At 31.1% G+C, this 20,509-nt stretch overlaps 3 protein-coding genes and 1 long non-coding RNA gene across 34 annotated transcripts in view; 1 reads left to right on the top strand and 3 right to left on the bottom strand.

The window, feature by feature from the left end:
• LOC146872768 (uncharacterized) overlaps window positions 1-7,628 on the bottom strand; it is a 248,702-nt gene extending 241,074 nt beyond the window's left edge. For all 30 annotated transcript variants that reach the window (XR_014982556.1, XR_014982560.1, XR_014982553.1 and 27 more), the window contains exons 1-2: window positions 7,576-7,628; window positions 7,056-7,178 (exon numbers count right to left, since the gene is read on the bottom strand). This is a non-coding gene — a long non-coding RNA (uncharacterized LOC146872768). The remainder of the gene's footprint in view (window positions 1-7,055; window positions 7,179-7,575) is intronic.
• A 1,485-nt stretch (window positions 7,629-9,113) lies between these two features.
• On the top strand, window positions 9,114-11,262 carry LOC118443328 (mitochondrial import inner membrane translocase subunit TIM50-C). Its single transcript, XM_035870122.2, has 8 exons — window positions 9,114-9,363; window positions 9,585-9,928; window positions 10,012-10,131; window positions 10,232-10,339; window positions 10,418-10,549; window positions 10,629-10,752; window positions 10,878-10,981; window positions 11,078-11,262. The coding sequence occupies exons 1-8, from the start codon at window positions 9,222-9,224 to the stop codon at window positions 11,165-11,167; spliced, it is 1,164 nt and encodes a 387-aa protein (XP_035726015.2). The 5' UTR covers window positions 9,114-9,221; the 3' UTR covers window positions 11,168-11,262.
• An 87-nt stretch (window positions 11,263-11,349) lies between these two features.
• Window positions 11,350-14,695, bottom strand: TAF1C-like (TATA box-binding protein-associated factor RNA polymerase I subunit C-like). The gene is made up of 11 exons (XM_035869871.2): window positions 14,234-14,695; window positions 14,041-14,142; window positions 13,812-13,942; window positions 13,638-13,728; window positions 13,441-13,560; window positions 13,133-13,331; window positions 12,918-13,053; window positions 12,587-12,807; window positions 12,262-12,524; window positions 12,005-12,178; window positions 11,350-11,927 (listed from the first exon to the last, which is right to left on the bottom strand). The coding sequence occupies exons 1-11, from the start codon at window positions 14,475-14,477 to the stop codon at window positions 11,500-11,502; spliced, it is 2,109 nt and encodes a 702-aa protein (XP_035725764.2). The 5' UTR covers window positions 14,478-14,695; the 3' UTR covers window positions 11,350-11,499.
• Window positions 14,696-15,088: 393 nt separating this feature from the next.
• On the bottom strand, window positions 15,089-19,920 carry LOC146872767 (uncharacterized). 2 transcript variants are annotated; one of them, XM_085659358.1, is made up of 8 exons: window positions 19,761-19,920; window positions 19,352-19,500; window positions 18,709-19,011; window positions 18,194-18,596; window positions 17,778-18,104; window positions 17,249-17,654; window positions 16,520-17,159; window positions 15,089-15,951 (listed from the first exon to the last, which is right to left on the bottom strand). In XM_085659358.1, exons 4-8 carry the CDS (start codon window positions 18,518-18,520, stop codon window positions 15,891-15,893), a joined length of 1,761 nt encoding a protein of 586 aa, XP_085515484.1. In that variant the 5' UTR covers window positions 18,521-18,596; window positions 18,709-19,011; window positions 19,352-19,500; window positions 19,761-19,920; the 3' UTR covers window positions 15,089-15,890. The 2 variants fall into 2 exon arrangements, with proteins under 2 accessions (XP_085515484.1, XP_085515483.1); XM_085659357.1 differs by lacking the exon at window positions 19,352-19,500.
• Between the last annotated feature and the right edge of the window lie 589 nt (window positions 19,921-20,509).

Below are 20,509 nucleotides of genomic sequence, written 5' to 3'. Positions count from 1 at the left end.
ACACATATATGAAAATAAAAATGTTTAAAACATAATTACAGTTATCTAATCAAAGTTTCGTAATTACATATTCGATGTTCTCAAATAGTTTCGATATTTTTTACTTCTCTTACATAATTTATATTCATATATATTCTAATATCTTTACTAATATTACACTTTTGTAAAATAGGTTTAACAGATAACATTGAATTATAGCTATTGCATAATAAAGCCGATCACATTTAAATATTAAATATTGATATGTTAATTTGACGTGACCATTTTATTAATATGATTTGTTTTCTTCTTTAAAGAGATTGAATTTAACTGAGTATGAGATGATAAATAATTTCCATTTCAAATACCAAATATATTTATATACATTTATTCAAATTCAATGGTAGTAAAAAATTTGACTTTTAACGAAATCAAATAGGTTACAGTAAAAAATGATCAATTTTACGTGAAACGATTCGAATGGGGTAAATCGACGAAATATAAAATATCGAATGGATGCAAGATACGTCGTGACTATTTCTTCCTAAATCCAAACCGATGAATTGTACTCGTCTTTCGATACGAAATACGACAAGTAAAGTAATGCGGTAACATAAATAGAGACCATAGGAAAAATACGTAGGAAGGAGGTGGCGAAATGCCGAAGAGAGTAGTAGTTGGAAGCCGATTGCGGCGACGCGATCTGTTTGTCGATGTGTCGTGGAGAAGCCGTCCGTAGAATAGCGTTCGTCGATATATTTATGCCCGTTGGAACGTGGCTTTTCCATGCGACGAGAATTACTCGCGTATCTCACGCAGCAGCAAAGCTTTTACCTACCCTCTCGTTCGTTGTGTCGCTCGATCGGCGAAAATATCAGATCACCGCCGATAAAAATGTCCTCCTACCTTTGGCTTCTACGTGTTAGAGAGTAAAAGAAAGCGAGAGTACGTTTGTTCTCTCGCGTAATGGAATTATCGTTCCGGGAGCAAAGCTTGCACGCGATACTTCGATTACGTCGAATGCACCCCTACATACTCCACCCTACGCCCTACTCCCAACGTTGATGCGTGTAATTTGAGTTTAATCACGACCGAGGATTTGCAGGAGAAACTTTTTATCCGGTTTTATCTTTAAAGAGAAAACATAGTCGATTGCATCCAAACGACGAGTCATCCAACTCGGACAAATGGATTCATTTCTTTTTTTTCCTTCCTTTTCTTTTGTAAAGTATTGTAAGGAAAATTAATATTTGAAAAAAGAGTTATGAGTATCATTTATACACATTTTACTAAGTATGGAATATCAGAAGATATTCCATAAATAAAAATAAAAGAAAAACATATCAAGCAATCTTTTACATATCTTTCAATAATTATATATTTTTTCACAAAATGATATCATCATTTTTCACGATGTATGTATTTAAGTACTTACTTAGATATTCGAGATTCATTGGAAAACGGAAAACGTTTGTTCGCGTGAACGCGCTAATCCATGCACATAGACAACTTCTCTGTTGGAGTTAAGTAAAGGCGGAAGGAGAAATACTCCTGAGAGAGAGAGAGAGGAAGGGAAAGAGAGAGAGAGAGAGAGAGAGAGAGAGAGAGAGAGAGAGAGAGAGAAAGAGAGAGAGAGAGAGAGAGAAAGAGAGAGAGAAAGATGGAGGGAGGGAGGGAAGGAGAAAGAGAGAGGGAGAAGAATGGCTCAACTCGAGCCAAGATCTTGAATGACTTGACTATTCTCAGCACCTGCGAAGGAATTCAGTTGAAGAATCTTTGGACGCGAAACGATGTCCGGACACGTGAGAATAGCAACGAGACCGGTGCGAGAACGATTCGTGGATGCCACAGATCTTCCATTTACATACCGTTGCTATATTTATAAACGATGCCAGCACAAAGAACGTTCTTCCTCTCGTTCGTCTGGCTCGAAATATCGCCAGTTCTTGAAATCTTAAAATCATACTTTCCTCGATTTATACACATGAATTAACACCCAATGAAATCTTTAACGATGCATCAATGCATTAAAGAATATTATTAATAATCATAAGCTATAAATTTGATATCGATAAATAAAAAGCAAAAGAAATAACATTAAAATAAGAGTTTGTAATAAAAAGAAAAAACTATTATATTAGATTAAGCAATATTTTCAAAGTAAAACATAAATTCTCTATTGTTCCTATCTATTCATTTCTAAAAAAAAAAAAAAAAAAAAATTAATACGAATCTTAATGAAATATCACGAAACATTAATCAAGTCCCGTTACATTATTACACCTCTTTCCCTTCCCTTCCTTGGCAAATTAGAAAAAAAAAAAGAAATTTTTTTTGCAAAAGTAAAACGAAAGGTAAACTTATCGTATCCATTCATAAAGAAACAAAACATGATAGTATAATTAATCGCTCTTTTTTACTTTTCTTACTGGAAAAGAAGCGAGAAGCTTTTCTCTTTCGCTAGCTCTCTTGGTAACGTCAGCATCATTAAGAGGTCCGATATCAAAGCGGTCGAAGCTCGTCCGGAGCGCGTTTGTCTCTTCGGTCTTTGACCCTTGTCGTAGTCGTCGTCGAGCCGACGACGACGATTTATCGTGAAAAACTTGGCGCGCAATCCGAAAGCAAAACACGCGTTGAGAACGGGTCAGTCAGTGTTACATATGCGAGTATAATACATACATACATATTGTACATACATAAATACATGTATAGATGAGAGAACATATTGGTGCGCAGAGACAGAGAAAGAGAAAGAGAAAGAGAGACAGAGAGAGAGAGAAAGAGAGAGAGAGAGAGAGAGAGAGAGAGAGAGAGAGAGAAGCGAGAACGAGCTTTTTGCCGTTCAGTCCGTACGCGTGCGTCTGCTCATCCCTCGAGCAAACCCCGAAGCAAACCATCCCCTACGAGGCGAAAATATTTCACATATTTTTGTTGCGAATTAATCCAGCCCGTAATACCTGCTGCCGGCTGCGTGTTCGCCGCTGAAAATTCTTTTAACAAACATCCCTCTCAGCCTCGTACCCTTTCGTTTCTCCGTGAGGCAACGCGTTGGTACCAGCCCTCGTTTGCCGTGCGACGACCGTAAACGCGACGACCGTGCGTCTTGTCTGTGTACGTATGTATACACATACATACATACATACATACATACATATATATATATATACATATATATATACATATATATATATACATATATAGACGTGACCACGGTCGTGAGTGTTCGCGAGAATGGGAAAATGCGGAGATCTAGCGAAATGGTCACTCGTAACCCCACCCTTTCCTTCCTTCCTTTCACGGCCCTACGACGACCTCCCAATGCACGCTTTGCCCCTTTTACACTCGGCAGCATCGTCCTCGGCAGCCACGTACTCGCCACCCTGAAATTCCTCAAGTTTGCCTAGGGACGGAAATTAGTCGGAGCACCGTAATTGCTCGAATGTATGCGTTCGCCCGTTAACGTTATGGTACTTCTCATTACCATCCCAACGGCAGCTGACACACCGAAAGCCCTATCCTTTCTCTCTTCTTTCTCTTCCTTGTCGCGTGTTCTCTTTGTCTCTTCTCTTATCCTCGCTTTGTCTTTAACCTCATTCCTATTCGACATATTTTAATATCGACTATAAAAATTGTCGAGATAAAGAAAGACAACAAAAGAGGAATAGAAAAAAATAGAATAAACGATAGACATGTACGAACACTTGCACCGTACTTCGAGAATAGAAAGAGAAGGAAGAGGAGGAGAGATATAGGGATGGTGGACTTTAATGTCCGAGACAAATCCGGCAAATTTTGGCGTCAATTTAACGCGGTCGCGCTCGGCGAGAATCCGACGCTTTGGAGATTGGCACATCGAGCGGCTGGACAACGACGAACTGTCGGCCGATTCCATTGGGTCATCCCGTTAGTCATGATTAAGCAAATTTCATACCGAAGCTATTAATATTATAGTGGTTGACCGCGCAATGTCCACAAAATTCCCTTGGCTAGTATACAATGCATGCACTGAACCCGACTACCGCTGCTACCCGCAAACTTCCCGAAGTTGATTAAATTGTCTCAGAGAAGACCTTTGGCTGGATCGTGTCGAGGTCGCCCCACCATTCCGCGCTGATCTCGTTTCGATGAATGACCGAATAGATACGTCTAACGCCTATCTTTTTAAGTCGATATTTTTATTCATCGAAAAAAAAAATACTACAAGTTTTTTTTTCCTTATTTTTTTTTTTTTTTCTTTTTTTTCTTTTTTTTCTTTTTTTTCATTTTATGTAAATACAAAAAAATTTCTATTTTAAATTCGAATACCACGGATATTGTGGTTAAATCGAAATTCTCATTAATAGATATCATCGAAATAATCTTATCTCTTCTAAGAGTAAGTTTTAACATGAGACAGGAATAATGTATTGTCCATTATTAGTTTCGATAGGTCACGACGATGTTATATTCATCTATAAAATGCTCGAATATTCATTGCTCGAAGAGAGAGAGAGAAAGAGAGAGAGAGAGAAAGCGGAAGAGAGAGGGAGAGAGAGAGAGAAATTCGAATTAAATACAAATGTTTCTCGCACGCTAGGTACGTGGCACGAAAGCTAAGTCGACCTAAGCATTCGTAAACACGAAGATTAGTCGACTATCTCTCTGCTGAATCTTCGATAACGTGGCAGTAATTTTGAAACGTACCAAACGACGAGAAGGAGAAAGAGAGAGAGAGAGAGAGAGAGAGAGAGAGAGAGAGAGAGAGAGAGAGGGAAGAAGATGAATTTACGTTAAATAGATATAGGTTATGTAGGTATACGACGTAATGATCGTACAACTACAAAATGTGGTTGTATCGCGTGAGAAAACAAGTTAAAAGTGTGGAATAAAAATTACCTGTCGCGATACGAGATCGAGCTTACATCAAAATTCTAACCAACGCGTTACATTATCTCTCTTCGAAAAATTAAGTTCTATTCGTTAGAATGGAAAAGTTTATTAAATGTATATAAAATATATTTAATAAACAAGAAAAATCTACTCATCCAATCACGTTTATTAACTCAATGTCCTTTTTAATCCATATTATAATTCACTAGTAATTCAGTAGTCACTAGTAATTCACAGTAGTTTACACACCCACACATATCACCGTATATATTCAATAAACTCGATGATATTCTATCTTGCCCATTATCTTGAAATACGAAAGAAAAATACAAAAAAATTTATTATTAAGAATATAGATTACAATATAAAGAGCATGTACTAATGTTATTTTATCACAATTTATAAATGTGATTAATATAGAATTAAATATTCGGTAAATAATATCTCAAATCTGTTTTCGATATTTCAATCGTCATTAATGATGACGCCAATTAATCGATAATTTAAATATATATCAATATGTATATATACATAATCGACTTAATTTGTATAGGGTGATCAAATGAAATGCGAAATCCATGTAGAGTAACTTGGTAAGATTGACTTTTTTCCGAATTATTTCACGCAGACGAACGACCGATAACACCGTCTAAAGAAAACCAAAGGCAACTTCAGATCCGATTAAACTTTGGATCTTATGGGGGCTCAAAGCTCTTAAACCTCATCTGTGGTGACGTGAACTTTGAAATTCAATATCGATAATATCGGCTATAGTTAGAGTAAAATAAATTACAACAAAAATTTCTTTTAAGGTTATTCATCAATTCTGGTTTTATAATGCTTTATGGTAACAATGAATACAGGCGTAATTCTTAAATGGTTTTGATGAACAAGGTCTGTTCCGGAATTTTTCTGTAAAAAACAATTGTAAATATTGCATCGCCTCTAAAATACCTGAAGAATTTTATGACTGACTTCTACCACATACTAAAATTAATTTTGCCTAGAATCCTCTCACTTTTGATTATATCGCTTCATTCATTTAAATTAAATTTTCCTTTAATAGTTAAAAATCAAATTCCTTTTCACTTTTACCCAGTTTCATATTATCATTGTAAATTTTTTCTTTCTCCATTTTTTCTGTTCTTTTTTTTTTCTTTTATCGATAAAAAAGAACCAGATAACAATTTCCACTAAAGATTACAAAAGTAATATATTTTAAGTATATATATACATATATATATGTACGTCTAAACAGCAGATGACATTGCATTTTTCAAGTATTTATGCTAATTTGCAAATATCCCCCTGACGGAATCAAAGAAGTACTGAAAGATATGATGGATGTCTCAGTAGAAAAGAATCATTTTCAAAAGAGTAATAAATTAACGTCCGGTAATATAATTTCAAATTTAATCGAAATGCCGGTAATAGTATACTCCTATTTATCGACCAAGTAAAACTGCCGATAATGATAGCCTCCTGTTCTACCGATTAAGAAAAAATGGCTGTAATAGTAGATTCCTGTTTAATTTCTAATATCGACAAAAACGAAATTTTCGATGACTTAACAGTTATCGGTTTAGTTACCATTGGCATTTCGACGAAGAAATTGAAAATCACATTTTCCATACGGCAAAACTTTAATAATTCAAAATACTAATATTTCTAATTATTTAATTATATTTTCTAATTATTTAAACAATATATAATATAAACGGAGTATAGCAAATATTTAAATATTACATTCGCTTAAACATTACAAAGATCGTAAAGCGCGCGGAACTTAAAATATTTTTAATTTCAAATTTCAATATTTTAAAATTGTTATCTCGGGATTGTTGATCTTTTGTAATATAAATATATACCGTCTTTTAATTAACTCTGACGATTACCGGAATTAGATATCGCTTTCGTAATCCAACGTGTGAAAATTGAAACTCTTACTTTTTAAACGCGAAAATTTATAAATTAATAATTTCAATAATTTTTCAATTAAACCTATAGCTATTAATGTACACGGATTAATGTACAATAGTATATTCGTTTAAACTTTAGAATGATGGAAACGCGTGAGAAACTTAAAATAATTGTAATATATAATTGTAATATAACGAGCTTTCGATCACATTATATAAATTCGCAGGTTATGTTTTTTCATCTTTCACAATTATATATGAAATGTGTAAGAAAAGAAATTTACTTACAGGTAGTTACAGTTGATCCTTCGAACGATGAACATCTTCACTCAGGATCACAAAGAATGACGCACTAACACTGATTTTATTCTGATGCTCTGGTGTTTTAACTCGTACAATTCTTGGAAATCACTGAAAAATATGAGATCTGTTATTGGATACAAAAAAAGATTAAAAGTGTATGTTGTGTATGTGTGTATGTATGTGTATGTGAGAGAGAGAGAGAGAGAGAGTATACATGAAAATCAAATATAATGCAAGATATCGATCGATCACAATTATAAACATAAGATTATTGATCAAAATGTATTTTAAAAATGAGAGAAGTTATGAAAATAAAGCTTGAAAATATAATAAAAAGTACGACGCAAATAGCATAGGGAATCTACGAAGCCGATTTTATTTTCCCAAATATCTTTTAAACGCAATAATGGTCCGACTTATGAACGTGGCTTCATAAGAATCGCATGTTTAACTATCGATTGATATATAAAAAGAAGATCTACGTTAGATAAAATCTAGTAATTACCTGTAATTAACGAGGACGATACGGAACCGTGTCTATACGGTACAAACTGACACAGTAATGGCGTCGTTTACATCGTGAATATGGTTAAACGATTCGCGCGACGCATGCGCATTACGTCACGTTAAATAATTTACGCGCTAATAAATATATTAAATTTTTATTAACATTTTATTGTAAAACTAAAATAAAATCTAACATCTAATCGCAGAAAAATATCATTGAAAATGTTTATCAATCGTTTTAATTGCGATAATAGATAATTATTATCTTTTAAAGCATCATGTAAATTCCCGCCAAATGTACTTACATAATTTTTTTCTTTCTTATATCTTCGAAAGTCAAATAGTAATCGATTAATAAATGAATACTGAAAGACATGAGCCAATATTAATTATAATATATTAAAATTTCATCATAAATCATGTAATGCGTGTACTATTAATGCTTTTCCAAAATCTTTTCTTTCTAATTCTAACCAAACGTTAATTTACATTTTATATTCCTAATAATACTTTGGTAGATAAATAGATTAATTATAATAGAATTCTAAAAATAATTTCTTAAATAAACCCATTGAAAACTTATACCTCTTTATTATTCTTATATATTTTTATTTATTCTCATTTATTCTCATTTATTTGCAATTATTCTTATTTATTCTTATTTACATTATTCAGGTTAAATATTATATTTTCTATTTTTTCTTTTTTTTTTTTTTATGTTCGCCATTATATTCGCTATCAGATATTTCAGAATTCAAAATATACATTAGCGATTTTCTTTCTATTCTTAGTTCTTCTATTGTTACTATTTTATTATTATTTTTATCTTTTATATGTTAAATACGCTACAACTATTTGTAAAAGTAATAAGTAGAAAAAAAAAAATAATTATAATGTTTGTACGATTAACGAATACTTTTCAATTAGAAAAAAATATAATATGGCATATGATTTTTTTCTTACTTTTGTTAAATGTAATATTATTTTTTATTACATACCAAAATTTTCTGTCTCGTACTAATCAAATTATTAGATTACACGCGGGAAAGATAAAACCTAACAAGCATACACTTGGATATAACAGACACATGTAGTAATAGTATTTTCTTATAGCGCTTATAGTTCATATTTTGTCCGTACCTGTCGCTGCAGTCGCATACGTTAAAAGCAAAAGATAATGAACTACTTTATATATATTATGGAATATTAGGATTATAATATATTATGATTTGTCTTGCAAAAATATTCTATATGTTAATCATTTTATTAAGAAAATAAATATCCATTAATTATTGTTACAATTTTATGAAATTGAAAAGAGAATCATATTTGTCATATATGATGGTTCGCAATCACTAAATTTTAAATCGATAGGTCGATGTTTACAAATGTACGATTTTTGTTATTTTTTATTATTTCGTCTATGCACACATAAAAAAGAAAAAAAAAACTATATGTACAACGTTAAAAGTTACGAATAATTTTGATGTCTACTTATGTTTATTTATTTTTCTGTTTTTCTCATTAATAAACAAATACGATAAGTCAGTTGTCTACCGTATCGGTCGCATGTGTTATATCACGGAGTGTGAGTATGAGATTTTTGCGTACATCAGCCGGAAAGCTCCATGACTCGTTTGAATAATGGCATTTGCTGTAAAAAGTTTACGGAGTTTAAGTAAAGTATACAATGGAAATTGTCGTACAGCCTACTCGATATTCCGACAATCCGTCGCAAGAACCTGCCTCGTTCAAAATGTCCAAAAATATTGTTACACCACGGAAGGTAAACCCGATCGTTAATACATAACCTTCTTTCTCACACGTTCTCTAAATACCACATCCTTGTTTATAATAACGGCACGACATAATTATCAATGCATTTTATATTTATTAGAATATGATTTGATTGTAAAAAATATGCAACGATACCTTACGTTTACTTAGGTAGCAGGATATATGTCGTTGTAATTTATTATAATAAAATTTGATTCCGTTCATTTGTAGCTCCAAATCGTCCAAAAATAACACAGAGTTTAACGAATATACAATCGTTAGAAAAATCAGCACAATCGTTAGCACAAGAATTGTTAGAGAAGAAAAGGCTAGAAGAAGAACAACAAGAGGAGGAAGAACAGAAAAAGCATCATGAACGAACAAAAAGGTTAACGAAATATAGTTTGATTGCTTTTGGTACAATGACGAGTTTAGGTTTGTGCTATATAATCTATGAACTTGGGAAACCGACCTACGATGAACATGGAAATATAATAGAAGATGAATTTTATCATTTACCATATTATGAAAAGATTTATAAAAGACTTAGAAGAGAATTAAACTATTATAAAAAGGTTTGAAGCTTTTTTAGGATACGGGATAACAGTAAAATATTTATTACTCTTTACTTTAATATTACTTGTCAATTCTTTTACAGTTTATACAAGAACCTAGTAGGGCAAAATTGCTTCCCGATCCATTTAAATATCCTTATATTCAACCTCCGTATACATTGGTACTGGAAGTTAAAGATCTTCTTCTATGTCCAGATTGGACTGTAAGTTTTTAATTAAAAGACATTTAAGATACTATAATAGGAAATATAAAAAACATTACTTTATTTTTAATCTTATAGTTAACTTATTTATAATTTGTAGTATGAAACAGGTTGGAGATTTAAAAAGAGGCCATATGTAGATGAATTCTTAGAAGCTGTTGCACCTCCACAATTTGAAGTTGTAATCTATACAGCTGAACCAGCAGCGGTAACATATTGTTAGATTTATTTGTAAATTTAATTAATTAATATTTGTTTGTATAAATTTTACTTAACAAAATTTCAGGTTTTATTTCCTATTTTGGATTCCTTGGATCCTAATGGTTATATAATGTATAGGTTGTTTAGAGATGCAACACGTTTTACAGATGGCCATCATGTTAAAGATTTGGCTGCACTTAATCGTGATCTCAGTAAAGTAATTTTACCATTATTATTTTTTGTTTAATTTTACTTAATTTTTATATATCTTGTTAACTCTTAATATTATATATTAGGTTATTGTAGTTGATTGGAATAATGAAAGTATTAAATATTATCCTGAAAATACGTTAAAACTTGAGAGATGGACAGGTGATGATAATGACAAAACTTTATATCACCTAGCAGCATTCCTTAAAAGTAAGATAATTATGTTCATTTTTAAAGCACTAAAGATTGTTTAAAAGTATTGAAAAATTGAAATTAATGATTATTATTAATATTATTAATGATTAAGATATTAATTATTATTTTGTTTCATTTAGCTATATCACTAACAAACGTAGAAGATGTCCGGGAAGTTCTGAATTATTATAGGCAATTTGATGATCCATTAAAAGCATTCAGAGATAATCAACGTAAATTACTGGTAAATTTAATATAAGAAACGAACAATAGATCATAGTAATTACAGATTTATTTTCTCTTTTACTTTAATTTTTACTTTTATATTAAAATACTTTAGGAACAATTGGAAGAAGAAAATAAGACACAAAAAGAGAATAGTAAACATCTTACCTCAAGATGGACTCCTTCTTTTCTACGAAATCGCTAGTCATTTTAAATTGTGTTTTAATATAAGATACTTTCAAAACAACTAAATACGAGATTACATTCAATATACCATTTCGTTCAAACTGATCTTACCAATAGTAAATGTACAATTTTTATTATAAAATGAATAAACAATCAGTACCTTTTACATTATTTTACATCTACTATACACATTGTTTTTTGCGTATATAGCATACAAAAATATCAACGAGTATATATTGTATAGAAAATGTCTAAAAATATGTACAGTTTACAAATTATAATACATTATCATTATGTACCAGCATATTGATGAAATATAAACTTTACATAATAACGATATAAATTACAACATTACTTTGCAGTCTTTTTTTTTCTTTTAATTGATTTTGTTTTGACTCTAGGCAAAAATAATTCTTGTAGATTACCATTACCATTTTCATTATCATTACCATTATCATTTAAATGTCTTTCATCTGGATTTTGAGATACACTTATCAACTCCTGTGAATTTATTGGTGTATCCATGTACTCTATATCATCTTGTAGAGGAGGTAAAGCAATTTTATCATTAGTCTTTTCTAACCAATTTAAAACTTTTTGATGAGGAGTTGCTGATAATGAAATGGAAATCTGCTCAGATATTCCCCACACAGCTAAAAGTTCTGGCGCTAAAATATCTTCGTAAGAGCCTAATTCTTCAATAGATTTTTTCCAATTTTGGTCATGAGTATCATCTACTTCTTCATGTTTGTCTAATTGTAACTGCTTGTTTTTAAAGCCTAAAATTCAATTCAACAAAGTTTAAATATATATATATACTCACTAATTAGACCGTAATAATAGATAATTTATTTACTTTTATATACATGTTTCATATTACATTTACTTGACATAGTGAGAGGTGCAATTGGATCATCTTGTGTCATTAATGCATGTTCCCAAGCATTTAATGCAGAAACTGTTCTTTCTTTTATTTCAAAATGTTTGTCAAGTATATCTTCGTGTGTAATACATTGATAAAATACATCGCCTGCAAGTGATTTTAACGTATCATAACAAAATTCAAATTTCAAAATCGAGAACAATATTTTTTGTAAAAATATTTGTTCATACCTATAGATGTTTGTACAAAAAAAAATACATCTCCTTTCTGATTATTTAATAATGTGGAACCAGCATTACATAACTCCAATCTATTTTTCAAGTATGGATCTAAACATAAGCCTTGCAATTGCGCTTCATTCAATGTTTCCATTATATTCGGTAGAGTTATTGGTAAATTATAAGAATGAGAATTCTCAGAAGTCCATGTGTTCAAAATCATTGAACTTTCTCCAGCTAATGGGCTTGATAAAACAAGAATTTCCTCTTCATTTCTGTAATTTCAAGTTTAATAATTGTCAAATTCTTACAATGTAATTTTTATATTAATACTAACCGATTTATGGTGGGAAGTAAAAGAGGAACACTTCTGAACTGATGTGTCCATTTCTGTCTTACACATTCTTTCGAGGACCGATTATCACATAACAAAAGATTGTGATATGTCCCTATGTATCTGCATGAGCTATGTCTACTATCTTTTTCCACTGACAGACTTTCACATTGTTCCAAATACTGTTTTGGACAAAGTGATAATGACGGTTGACCAAAAGGTATCTATAATAATGCATGTTATTATAAAATTTTCGATATGTGCATAAATTTAAGTTAACAATTCTAAACTGAAAGATACATAAATTCATTAAACAAATATTTGTTAAAATTACCCTAGTGTCAAGATGATGAAGACAGCATCTATCAATAAATATTAATATATGCGGATCTAATAATTGATATTTAATACTTCCCCAATTATCATCCAAGACTTTAGAATTAAATATTTTATGACTTGTAACGCATTTCCTATAAAAAAAAATATATATATATAAAAAAATAATATTTCGATAACATATATATTATTTATATTCAGATATATGCTTACTTTCTATTGATGTTCCATAATGATACTGTGCGATTTACATCTACTGTACAAAAATAATCTTGACTAAGGGCACACATTTCTACGCTAACATATGGTAATGTGGAAGTTTGTTTATAGAATTCAATTAATTTTACTTTATTGTCCCACATAGAAAGTTTATACAATATACAATGATTTTTGTATCTACCTAAAATTACACCTGAAACAAAAAAAAAATCTTTAACATAGATAAAAAAAATTAATAGTACAAAAAAATTTAATTTTTATATTATAAATTATCATAACACTTTTAAATTAATTTTGCATACATCGATCATCAATAACATAGGATCTCAGCTCATATAATGTACCATCAAGATTAAGTTTGTCTGACTTTTGTAATATTGGTTTCCATAATGCATTTTCCATAGGCATTAATGGAGAAGCAACTGAAAACATTTACATATAGTTGAAATAAAAAATCAAGTTTCGTATATGTTCTAAAAGTATTTTACAAAAGTTATACCTAACTCTCCTACATAAGGGTAGATTAAAATAGTTTGATCACCATATATAACATTAGTTAAACTTCCTCCGGTATAATACCAGTTGTAATTCTGTTATAATATAGAGTAATATAAATTATTGACATGTAACTTAAAATAATAATTTAATATATTTTTTAATAATATGCATTTACCCCTTTTAAATAAGGATCAGGATCTAATTCAACAAGTTCAGCTATTTCTGCAACATACTTAGGTAATACAGTGGTTGCTGTATCACTATTTTTGGACCATTTTATTCCCCTTTTATGAACAGTTCCCAGATCTATAAAATATTGATATATATATATGTATATATATATTTTTTTGTTTCTTTTTAATTTGATATATAAATTATATAAACATAATGTAAATGTTATATACCTTTTTTATGTTTTTCATAATAATCTAAAATTCTATTTATATCATCTTTCATATAGGACTTGACTGTAACAGATTCCAGAACAGGATCTTCTTCGTGCAATACTACATTCAAAATACATATAATAATAATTTAACTATAACAATTCTAATAAAATATATGTAGGATTTAATAGATATTTTAATATAACGTTACCAGAACGTGATAATTTAGCAGGAGGTAGTAATGGTTTTGGTAAATCACATTCATAAGGAAAATTTTTATATAGTCGCTTAATATTATTCAAATCTTGATCATCTGTACAAAATGATGTATTTAGATTATATCCTGGTACCACATAATGATCATATTTCTGTAAGTATCCTGCTTTTAATCTTTCTTGTAAGTGTTTTTCAGCACGTTGAAATGTTTTGGAGATCAAATCACTTTTTTCAGCCATTGTGTTTACAAAGTTTCTTGGTTATATAGTTGTAATTACGTTCGTTATATCAGAATAATATTCCGTAGGAACAATTATTTTATTCATATTAGTAATATCCTAACTTTTTCAATTAATTTTAAATAACGAATAAATAATTTGTTCTTCATTTTTTACTTTAAACTATTTGATCTTCGATTGAAAGTTTTACTTTGTATAAATGACACGTGCTTCCAATTACGCATGCGCACTTACTATTTTCTTACGATAACAAATTGAACATCAAAATTTTCTTTTATTTTAATTTATCATTGAATATTTAAAGGTAAGTAAAAACATTAAATAAATCAATTTCTGAGCTTTGCAATGCTTTTATTTGGTTACTCCCTTTGCGTACATTATTTCGCATGGAGAATACATATTCTTTTTTCTCTCGTTGCATAGTTCCTCTTAAATCACATTCTTTACACGACATCGTTCATAAGTTACACATCTTTCTTCCATGTTACCTTCGTCGTATTTTTTTTTTTTTTGCACAACAGTATAATCATTCTTCAATAACATTTCTTGCATTGTTTACATACATTCAACGATGTATGCATATTTTCGTATTACACTTTCGTACATGTACATTCTTTGATATCCAATTTCTTTGTAGGGAGTACAGGAAAAGCGTAGGATAAGGGGACGTTTGGAGCATAAGGAGATTAATCTTCGGAGGAGTTAAATTATAATTAGGGAAAATACCATTAAGATAATTCATTAATAATTATGGAAAACAACAAGAAAATAGAACAGCACTTTTATGCTTTTATACCAAGTTTTGATGTTGTGCAGTATTTGCATAAGTACTCCACTGTCTTTTTTTTTTTTTCTTTTTTTTGTGTTTTTCTTTCTTTATCTTTTTTGTAATTTCTTTCAGATTTTCAATTTTTAACACATCTACCTTCTTATACATATCGAATAAACACACAAGAGCTGCATAGTGGGTGAGAAATAAAACTTTGCTAAAGTGGCTATCAAAATCAAGAAGCTAATTTTCATTCAAAATTCACATAAAATGATTGACAAGCTACAAATGAAAACTTGAAAATCGCTACATCTCGTTTTATCATCGTCAAACGCGGTGTAAGATATACGCTTTTTTTTGTTTTGTTCCTTTTCTTTTTATTCGTCAAAGGGTTAATAATAATTATCTAAATGAACATTTAATATTCATTTTGCCATTCTCTTTCGTTCAACACTTCTTTCAATTAGCTGATCCGTACAAATGACAATGGGATATTAATCGTGCCTTCTTGGATACATGCATAACAAATTCCACATGCCAAGAGGATCCATTGTCTCACACCTTTTTGTCTTCATCTTGAAAAAAGTATATCTAAATCTGAAGTCTCCGGTTACATAACATATTAGCAGCTTCTATTATCCAGTTCACAAGGTCAAAGGACGTAAAATCGTCAGTGGCTGGCATCCAAAGCTGCTACTGTGCCTTCTATCAGAAAAAAAAAAAAAATATGTGTTATCAGATACCAATCAGTAAAAGTAACATATTCACGTACATATTATAAGGATGAATATAACTGAATTACTAATTTCATTAGTACTGGATTACTAATTTCATTATTACTAGATTATTAATTTCATTAAATACATTTCATTAACTATATTCAGTTGTCTCTTTTTTGATTAAAAAAAAAAAAAAAAAAAAATATCACGTTAGAACAATAATCTATGCATGACCTATTCAAGTTTCATAACTTGTTTTATAATTAGCTACCTGTCATTAGATCATACAGAGAAGAAAAGTCTGTCTGTATAAATAGCCGAATACAGATAAAGCGGAAGAAAATATTACAAAAAGGATCATAGTTAAAAATGTTACATATTTAGGTTTCTTAAATATTAACTCGAGATCATTGTAATTTTTGCACATACGACATATACGATGATACAAAGATTTTTTATATATTTGTTAATATTTAATATAAATAATAAAAAATAAAAATTACATATATGTAATAAAATATCTATAATATTATAGTTTTTGAAAATCTTATTACCTTTTACGATCGTTGTGCAGAGGTACATTATTTTGTACCCAGCCCAGCTGACTCAAAGAAAAGTAATCTTTTTCTATCTTTTCTTGTTCATGAGCAATGGTTTCTTCAGATTCGACCGGAGAATAGTGAAAATGATCCTGTTCGGAGAGAATTCGGCGTTTTATCGGAGACCGTATGGGCTCGGTTTGAACGCATTTGTCGCATTGACGCACCCGGAATTTCAACGTTAAATTCGAAGATGCAGAAGGAATCGGCGAGTTACTTTCCCGATATTCCATGTAAGGGCTCTCTCCACCAGGTAGATACAACAAATTTCCTGATTCAGATCTCCTATATGCAACCCGTTCTAAAGCATTATTTACTGGAAAAGTAGTCCCATCGGCCCAATTACCATCGTCTTTTATAGGACGAAAATGTGTCCTGGCTGAAGTGAGTAAATCCTCGTCCGGTTCAGGAAGGCTATGTACCTTCAGATTTGAACGAGATTCTTTTCGTGTTCCAATGGGAGTCTTACGTGGTGCAACTGGAAAGAAGCAACTACCTGTCTGAGGACTATGATTTAAGGTAGTCAAATTACTACCAAGTCCTTTCCAACACCAAGGTCCATCCATAACCGTATCTGACCAGTTTATATTGCCTTCTACAATAATGTGTAAAAATAAATATATCTTTGAAATAATTTCGCTAAATTCCTTATGCGGAATTAAACTGTATATTTTAATATCTAACCTGATTTATTTTTGTTACTACATTCCTCTGCATAATCTTCAATGCTGATTAAATCGATATCCCATGGAATAAGCGGTGAGTCGTCAACAATACATTCTTGATATGGTGTATCAGTAGCATAACCATTATCTGCAGTGGATAAAGTAAAAGTTATATCAGTAGTATCCGTGGGCCAAAGGGGTCCAGAAGGAATAGAAAGAGTAGGTGCTGCCCAGATAGAAGCTGTATCTTGTGCATTGCCAGGTCCTGAATCCCAAAGTGCTTCTAAACTTTCGTCAAATTTTGCTTGCAACTGTGCTAATCTCAATTGATCTAATTCTAATTCACGTTCCTTTTCTCTTTCTCTTTCCATAGATTTAGCAAATCCAAAGCTCTCTTTATCCTCCCTTCTTTGAGTCTCAATAGTCTGGGAAAAAAAAAAGAAAAAAAAAAAAAAAGAAAAAAAAAATAAGTATTCCGTCGTTAGCATAAATATGGAGAGATGGGAAAATTATCAATGAAAATAAATGAAAATTCATAGTATACATACAATTGGCATTTTTGTTTTCTTATTGCGAGCCTTATTGTTGTTCTTATTATTGTTATAATTGATACTACTATCTGTGTTGTTATTATTGTTATTATTCCCAAAGATCTTATCCTTTCTTTGAGAAAATTTTTTGAGGCTTGTAGGTTGTAAGGCAGGAAATGCTGCGTAGTATCTGAGAGCCCTGTCGCGTGGAGTAAGAACTTCCAGGTTTGTTTTAGATTCGCTATCTAACTTTTTGGATTCTTCTTTTTCATCGTGTGAACCTCCTCCTTCCAAATCTCTTAATTTCGTGCACAGTTCATCAACTAACGTTTCCACTCCACATTTCTAGATATTGATAATAATTCTTTAAATAAGAACATTCATTTCTATTACTTAGATAGCATAATATTAATATGTAATTGAATTTTTCTTACGTTATCGGCAGCACTTTTAAGACATTGCACAACAGCTCGTCTTTGCTCCCTCTCTCCTTGAGGTGGCAGTTTTGCTTTAGGCCGGGGACGAATGCGACGTCCTGTACTTTTATTAACGCTTACTGCCTCTTCTGGAGGACTTAGGGCCGAGTCGGGGCGGCGCAATAGGCTGAGCACAAAACGCGAGTACGCAACCGGGTCAATCCCCAATGCGTCCAAGCGTGTCTCAAGCCACTGGCGCAACTCCTCCTCGGCCCTTGTACCAAAGACCTCGTCTCCTCCAGGGGACGCCGCTATCCCGACCAAATGCAATGCCGGATTCCTCATTCCCTCTTGATAAATTTCCACCTACACTCAGGAACTCTCACAAACTCCACTGCCACCAGGGTGATCATCTTCTTTCCTATAAAAAAAATAATCCAAGATAAATTATTTATTATAAAAGATATAATATATATATATATATATTTATGATATGAAAGTTATAATATAAATTTTATATCATTCCGACTTACTTATTTACAGTGCAATATTACAGTTTAATATTATTGTCCTTTAATGTTTCAATTCTATTTAATCCACCACCTTGTGACTATCAAGTTTACCGTATATTTGTTTTCTTTTCTCTTCTTACTCTTAATTTTACGAATTCAGTTACAAGTTTCTTCTTCGCAATTAGTAAGAATGTTCCTTTTAGTCTTAGTTATGTTGATTAAATGTTATTAGGTTCTTGTACATAGGTGGTGGATATCTTGATAAGGCGAGGCTGGCAGGTCTTAGCGAAGGATAACAAGTATAGTCTCCTTCCCATTTTGACACTGAAATTTAAACTTGATTTATGATTGATACTGTTTAATGTTTATCATTAAATCTTATCACTTTAACACAAGTCACAAATTTAAATCAGAAATTTACCAACAACAAGGTCAATTTCAAAATCAAGGGACACAAAAAATACCTGACATTCCTACATACAATTATTTATACATCCTTTACATTATCATATGTAATATTAAGAAAATCATATAATCTTCTAGTTTCTTTGCCTAATCGTAAAATATTTTGACACTATTACAATAATAATATACCACTTTTTAAGTGATCTATGTTGAAATCAATATATATTATTCTTACGAATTTTGAACATTAGAAACGTACACATGATATAGTTACAAATTTTGAAGATATCCGCCGTTGAAACACATAGATAGGTCGGAAGAACATGAAATAGATAACGAGATTTGTGGTAATAAGTAGTGGTACCCCTAAAATGATGTTCCTTGCAATGCTGGACCGACATTTAGAATCTGAATTTAAGCAAATAATGGACTAATATATACATGTACATATTGTTGGCAGAGACATTGGTCGGGTAATGCAAATAACCTTGCCGATTGCGCTATGCATTTCCCCTGAGTCATAGGTCCGCCAAGAACGGAGCTCAGTGTGTATGACGTTACGAAATAAAATAAATAGCAACACGTAACGCTTAGAAACATTGTCTATCATGAACTTAATACTTTCTAATATTTAAATAATAAGAAAAATTCAATAATCTTTGACATACCTGCATGCCTCGAGAGATGATTTTTCACCCCGGCCTCTTCTACACACCCCACTTGGTGAAAAACATGGCGGGCTACTAAACTTCAACCTTCCGTTCCCTTCTCCCTCCTAATCAACGAGACGGGCAACTTGTCAAGTGCTGCTGTCACGGAATCAATCGTAATATTTTCTCCTTGTCTAACGATTGACCGATACTCCTTTTTAAAAAGTTTACCGATAGACGATATCCCATTTTTTTTATTAGTACAATCCATTAACATTTTTCTAATCATCATTTAAATAAAACTCCTAAATGGATTATATTTCCCTTTAGATGAATTTTGTCTAATCTCAACAGTTAACCAACTGCAAGGTAAAATTTTACATCGGTTAGTGATCAATCGTTAATTCATTCACTTTCGAAGTTTCATATAACTATTTATAAGTTTAGGGAAATTATTGCGATAATTCTAGATTTTAATCTTTTGCGTACAACTTCATTCTAATAAAATTTACGTACTTACCCAGTACTGGCGGGAATCAAAAGAATTCTATTTAAAGAAGAAATTTGAGAAAAAAAGTATGAAATAGATCTATATTAAAAAGCATTATAATCGTGAAGAACGTAATTGAACAAAAATGTAATGATTTTAGTGAATCCAAAAAAATTCTCTTATTTCGATTAATAGAAAAAATACATAAAGATCTAATTAAAATTTTAAAAATCAGTATTTTCATTTGAAAAGAAAAAGTCAAAGTCAAGAATGAATA

This window comes from Vespa mandarinia, chromosome 9, assembly GCF_050613455.1.
Source record: "Vespa mandarinia isolate Hongniang chromosome 9, ASM5061345v1, whole genome shotgun sequence".
NCBI lineage: Eukaryota > Metazoa > Arthropoda > Insecta > Hymenoptera > Vespidae > Vespa > Vespa mandarinia.
The sequence above is the reverse complement of the archived record's forward strand: the minus strand, read 5'-3'. Positions and strand labels throughout refer to the sequence as shown.